Source organism: Mus caroli, chromosome 19 (genome assembly GCF_900094665.2).
Source record: "Mus caroli chromosome 19, CAROLI_EIJ_v1.1, whole genome shotgun sequence".
NCBI lineage: Eukaryota > Metazoa > Chordata > Mammalia > Rodentia > Muridae > Mus > Mus caroli.
In genome coordinates, this window is record NC_034588.1 from 31,170,673 (window position 1) to 31,177,586 (window position 6,914).

The window sequence follows — 6,914 nt, forward strand, 5'->3', positions numbered from 1 at the left end:
GTGTGTGTGTATCCCTAACAAGGATTGTAGAGTTAACATATATGCCAAATAGAAATTGTAGAATAAATGTAAAAGTTTCAATTAGAATACAGTCCTGTGTGAGGTGGTAAGAGGCAGGAAAATAAAACAGAACTATTAAGTCTCAGTGTTTCTTCTTTTATCATTTGGGGCACCTCATGAGACCGCTCAACCCCTTTCTGAAGAAAAAATGAACGTTTTCTAGAATAAGAGAAGCCAAGCAATCAGGTGGGGAAACATGGTGGGGAATCCTAGGGGTACATGGTGGGAAGTGGAGGAGGATGGACATGATCAATATTTGTTATACAAATGGATGAAAAATTTCCAGTCTTCTCAAGGTCCTTCCTCTGCTAAGATGATTGGAAATTGTGAATGCTCATCAGAGTATCAAATCACAGGTGTTTTAGCATCTATGTCTACACTGAGCTAATCAAGTATAATCAGTGTATATAGGAACTTCTATTCTTCTTGCAGTCCACATGATCCAGTTGAGCCCTGTGTACAGTTAGGAGCTGAGTGTTTGGCCACACTTCTGGGGGCCCAGAGATACCTGAGCAAATGCCCTCCCATCCGTGTGTGAGGCCACAGGTGGTCAGCACCTGCTTCTGAGACTTTCCCTCTGCTCAGCCTTCAGGAGGGTCTCTGACACTCTTCATGTGTTCAATTGCAGACAGTATTGTTGCTGTTGTTGTTTTCAGACAGAGTTGCCCTGTTAGCCAAGATAGGCATGGAATTCACGGTGAAGGACAAGCTTGTCTCAAATAGTTCTCTTGCTTTAGCATCCCTCCTTCTGGGATTTCACATGTATGGAGCCAAGCTCAGCTTTGAAGTCACTGTTTAATCCATTCATAAGTATCATTTATAGCAACAAGTTATACACAACAAAGGAATAAAAGAGAAATAGGATTAGCTGTTGAATAAATTTCTTCCCCTTAGATGGGTGATTAAATTCTGGACAAAATAACTCAAATAAGTTCTGAAATGATTGCCTAGTCAGTTTAGTAAATGGAAACTTATTAAGTGGTGTATGTGGGTGGAGGGCCCTGACAATACATGGATCTGCCTCTCCTGATTTAGAACTGTGCCAAAACTCCACACGCCAAGGAGCCTCTGATAAACACAAAATATACTTATCAAAACCTGGAAACTTGAAGTGAGCTTGACATTGACTGAATGCTCTTCGTAAAGAATGACCAGGGTAACAAGCTTCTGTCCCAGGAAGGTAAGCGGCAGGTCAGATTACATGGCATTCTATGTTTTAGGCCAGACTGAACAATACAACAAGACTGTATCTTAAAAAATTACTCATGAGATATGGGGTGGGGAATGGAATATGGAGTGTTAAAATTAAAAAAGTTTAAAAATAATGATAAAAATAAATATACATAATACAAACCTTTTTCGTTGTAAAAATTAGTTGCAGAAGCATGAAAATTAAGCATTGAGGGTGAAGACAATAGCGTTGGGATTTAGTGAGAGAGTGGCTTCTGAGAGTTCTTCCTATGGAAATAATAAGTAGTGAAGGTGATTCACGTTCATAGATTGAAGCAGCCATTCCACAGCTTATACATGCATCAGACCATCATGCTCCAGCATGGTCCATGGAATTTATATAAAAGTCAGTCATATTTATATTTAAATGTAATAATATAATGAAATGCTATGTAAGGAACAATAGCACAAGAAACTGCACCCTGTAGCCTCCCTGGTCACATACGCCCATCTGTCATCATCTATTGAATAATTCTAATAAAAAGCTCCATGATTATGGCACATGTCCCTCAGAAACACAACACATCATCATTCTCATGTAACATAAGACAGGCGTGTGGAAATTTAAAAAAATATGCATAACCACGGGAACAACCTAAGCCATAGGTGTGTGCATGAAAAGAACGGTGCCATCTCAAAGAGAAGGGCTACTAGTTACTAACCACTTCTCATTGTACAATACTAGTTTAGAAGGTGGTAGATAGCACATCTGAGAGTATATGGCTCCAAGCACTTGAATCAATACATTCTTTCTCATTAGGAAATTCTGGTCGATGAAGAAGACACAACAATTCCCAACTCTCAACAGGACAGATAACCACAGGTGATAAAGGCAAATGTTTAATTATAGCAAACGATCCCAAATCTGTCACACAGAAAATATTCATTTTGTTTGCTTAGAAATGAATTGAAAAGATAGCTGAGTTGAGGTTGATTGTTTGTTTCACCAGTTCTTTTGGGAGGGTTTTTGTAAGGTCTCCCTCCCTATAATTCTCTTTCTCCCCTTCCTCCCATTCCTCCCAACCCCTCCTTCTGTTCCTACCTTCTCTCTGTTCCTATTTATCCCTCTATCTATCATCTATCTTTATACTATCTATGTATGTGTTTTTATGTTTCTATGTACCTATGTATCTATGCATGCATGCATCTATCTACCCATTTATGTATCTATCTATGTATCTATGTATCTATCTATGTATCTATGTATCTATCTATGTATTTATGTATCTATGTATCTATCTATGTATCTATGTATCTATGTATCTATCTATGTATCTATGTATCTATGTATCTATGTATCTATCTATCTATCTATCTATCTATCTATCTATCTATCTATCTATCCATCTATGCTGTATCTTGCACACACATGCACAGCATGAGTAGTGATACCTATATGTGTATGGTTTGGGGCTGACAATTTGATATTGCATAGCCAATTCCTGCCCTCTTCCTGGGAGGATTATTGCTCCCATTCTTCCCATCCTTTAGTTGCCCATTGTTCTTTGCCTAAGGTTGAGGACTCCCTGCCTTTTCCACTTCCATTTTGCATGTCCATCGTGTTTTCCTTGTTCAGACATGTTTGGGCAGTTACACTGGAGAGACTTTGGGGACATAGTGCTTCTGAGCTTTACAGGAGACAGAACCTCACACCAAACTTCCTACTCATTTTGACTTTAATTATTTTTCAACGTTCCCTTCTGCAATGATTCCCAATCGTCAGGTGCGGGAACTGTGACATAGATGTATGTGTTGGGACTGGGCTTCATGTCTCTGCACTTTTTTGACTGGTTGTAGTTTTCTACAATGGTCTTTTTCTGTTACAAAGAGAATTTTCTTGATGAGCAGAAAGAACTACACTCATTTATAGATATAAAAATGGATGTTTGAAAGCAGTTAGGGATTAAACTAGTTTAGTAATGTGGTCGTTGTAAGATCTCTTCTAAAATCTATGACTTCACTAGTCCTAATAGTTGAACAGGGTTACATTACCCTTGTTGAAGAAGCCTTTAGAACGATTTGGCAACTGTTGGTTACCACCAAGGTCTGCTCACTTGTATTTTATCCTTAGGGTTATCCTAGTCCCATACTGGGTGTTGTTGCACTTTATGAGCAGCACAACTGTGTAGCACTACTCCTGTTTCCCTTTGGGGGAAGCTTGAACAGCACCTTGGTATACTGTAAAAGCTACTTCTCAGGTAGGAGGCTTTCAGGTCAGACCCAACTTAGGTCTCCTGGCTTCCTAAATCTAAAGTGTATGGTGTCTTCAAGAATGGGAATTCACATTCGCACCTTTAGGGGTCAACCAAGAGTAGTATCCAAAAGGTTTTGGGAGTCATATAAATAACCCTGACCTACAACTCAAAAGAGTCTTCTCCTGTCTGGCACTGGATGGTTTTGTAACTGTATGGTTCTTTGGGGGGAACATTATCAAGCCAAATGGAAATTTTTCCTTTAAATTCTGTATGTCACACTGACTTACAGGTATTAAGCATTTCACATAGACGGTAACTAATACAAGTACTTAGGAGTCTTTCAGACATCCTTCTGGTTGTCTAACCTCTTCTCTCTTCCCCTGTATTCTTTAAGATTCAATAGTGTGTATATTCCCAGAGTTTCCTTGCTTTGTCCCTCCTAGCCCTATGCGGTTTGATTTTGCTGTGCTCTGGTTCCATCCAATCGTAGAATACAGATCTTAATGTGCCAAAAAATACACTTACAAGTCTGTGATATTAGCAGATTTTATTGAATATGATAGGGTTGGGAAAGCAACAAGGTGTATCACACAACTCTCCATAGTCTGAACAGTGTCAGGTAGCAATTTTGTCATTTTTGTTGTTGTTGTTGTTGTTGGCACATCCCACAGAGGTTACTGCTTTATTCTATCGTCCTGAAGCCTTAAATCTTACTTAGTGGTGAATAAATACCAATATATGTAGACCACAGAAATCCACCACAATTATCTGAAATCAAACACTTGTATACAAAAAGATGCATTGATAATTAGGATGGGGGTCATTGACCATCAGGTTCTGGCTGCAGTAAAGCCTATGAAACTAGTCCTATGGACTGAAACACTATAAGAATATCTTGAATTCCTCTCCCTTTTAATGCTCACCATTCCTCATTTATTTTGCTTTCAGATGTTGCTGAAGTTTGGAAGATGCCATGAAAAATGAGCCATAATGCGTCAAGTGTCCTTTGATCAGGGTACTGGAAGACTGATGTCATAGGAGATGCAATCCAGAGGCACACTCATAAGGAAAATGTCCATCATGTGTGGCAGGAGAATGGAGACGCTTGTCACATACTCATAGGCCCTCCACCATAAATTAGGGTTGTAGAAAAGCAAGCAATAAAAAAGGCATCATCTGCACCTTGCTTCATGGGGTTCTATATAGTTAAGGCAACAGCTGGAAAAGAATCATAGAAAAGGGAGTCATGCTCACGCTTAACAAGCCACTCAAGAAGCTCTACCTCAAAACTCAGGGTTCACTGCTCCTGTGAGCCTCAGGGCCTTCTCATAACATGACATGGCTTCACTTGTGTCCCCTCTCAGTTTGTAGACGAGCCCAAGGAGGCTCAAGCTTTCCAGGACGTGATCCTTCTTGCGTCCTTCAGCCAGTTCCTCCAAAGCCTTGAGAAGTTTATCCCTGTAGTAAGAAGTTACCTGTATTTTCAGGCCTTTTAAGTAATGTGTGATGGCTGCCTCTTCTGATTTCTTATGGTATTGTTGGAAGTTGCCATACCGGAAATGAATTTCTTGCTGCATATAATCTCCCAAGTTACTCATGCTCAACACTTCCTGAAAATTGTCCTCTGCCTCTTTTAGTTGATGATTTTTTGCGTACACCTCAGCCAAATCAATATATGCTCTGTCATATGTGGGTTTCAGCTCTAAAGCCTTTTTAAAATGACATATAGCCAAATTGCACGATTGGTCTGCTCTTTTTCTATTCTCCCTGCTAGGTTGAATTCTTGTAGCTTTTTTTATTTGAAAAAATTGTGTTTTATGGCAAAGGCCAATCTGGAAATGCAAGTAAGGAGAGTAAGGTTTTTTCTCCAAGGCTCTTTTAAGGAACTCGAGAGCTTCCCCTGCACAACCTTTCCTTCGGTAAAATTTGGCTACATATCCAAAGATATTGTTCTGGGAGGATATTGTGAGCGTAGCTTCTTTAATGTGTTTTTCTGCTTCATCTGTTTTTCCTAAATCCTGTAGCTTTAGGGCAAGGAGAACTCTAATGTGTGGATCTTCTGGTTTTAAGCTGACAGCCTTCTTTAAGGGTTGTAGAGAATTCCCATCATAGTAATCCAGGTGATAAGCTACGACTGCATAGCCAGTGTTGTATTCAGGGTTTTCTGGCTCCACTTTCAGAGCCCTTTCAAAGCAGGCCATGGCTCGTGTATAATTTTGTGAGCCACACTTCCACAAGGCCCAGCCTTCCTCACAGTCCATCTCAGCACACTCCAGCCTGTAGCGGAAGGGACTTGAAAATTCCTTGCAAACCTTCTCCACCTTGTCCAGGTAGATCTGGGCTTCTGACAACTTGCCCATGTGGTAATGCAGCCAGGCACAGTTGCCCCAGGTCACCAGGCTTCTCTTGCTCAACTGCTCGCTCTGGATCAAGGCTTCAGCATCATGCAAGCTTTTCAGGGCTTCCTCCTGCTGTTCTTTCAGGTGCCTCACGTAGGCCAGGAGGTTGTGCATCCCGATGCTGTAGTTGGGATCAAGGAACTCAGTCTCTGAGATTTTGATTTCTAAGTCATGCATGTGCTCATATTTTATGTCCAGCTTCCAAGTAAAGTGGCATCTCAGCTCATCCAGGTTGTCACATATACGAGTTTTATGAGATTCTTCACTGTAAAAACAGACACCAGTTATTGATACCTTTTACACATTCTGTGTACTAGGAATCAACCAGTGTTCTAAGTCACCATATACCCTTGCTCCCAATATCCCTGTGACTATTAATTCCCTCATAGGGAATTAATTTGAAGTAGCAATTTGAAAAATCAACCCTACTAGTGCTACCATTTGGTTACAAAAATCTAAAGGCCAATTAAAATAATAATTTCATTAATATCAACAGAGTTTTAGCCATGTTGGTTAGCTTTCAGGTATTTTTTGATCCTAACTATTTTTTTTATTTTTATTTTTTGGTTTTTTTGAGACAGGTTTTCTCTGTATAGCCCTAGCTGTCCTGGAACTCACTTTGTTGACCAGGCTGGCCTCTAACTCAGAAATCCACCTGCCTCTGCCTACCGAGTGCTGGGATTAAAGGTGTGCGCCACCACGCCTGGCTGATCTTAACTATTTTTTAACTGGATATTTTATTTATTTACATTTCCAATGTTACCCCCTTTCCCAGTTTTCCCTCTGAAACCTCCCTATGGAATCCCTCCTTACCCTGCTTCAGTGAGGGTGCTCCTTCTCCCACTCACCCTCTTCCACTTCACCCCCCTACCATTCCTCTACACTGCAGCATCAAGCCCTGACACAAAAATTATTCACTTAGAAAAGTCTTCACTACCCTTCTCAATAGTCACAAATAATATAAAATATCTTGGCGTGACTCTAACTAAGGAAGTGAAAGATCTGTATAATAAAAACTTCAAGTCTCTGA

The 6,914-nt window shown here is 40.2% G+C and overlaps 1 protein-coding gene across 2 annotated transcripts in view; it reads right to left on the minus strand.

Moving 5' to 3' along the window:
* Nucleotides 1–3,759: 3,759 nt before the first annotated feature.
* LOC110285865 (interferon-induced protein with tetratricopeptide repeats 1-like) overlaps nt 3,760–6,914 on the minus strand; it is a 14,613-nt gene continuing 11,458 nt past the window's right edge. The window contains exon 2 of one of the 2 annotated variants that reach the window (XM_021152327.1): nt 3,760–6,149. In XM_021152327.1, coding sequence (XP_021007986.1) covers nt 4,769–6,149 — 1,381 coding nt within the window. In that variant the 3' untranslated portion in view covers nt 3,760–4,768. The remainder of the gene's footprint in view (nt 6,150–6,914) is intronic. The other variant, XM_021152326.1, reaches the window with a different exon arrangement.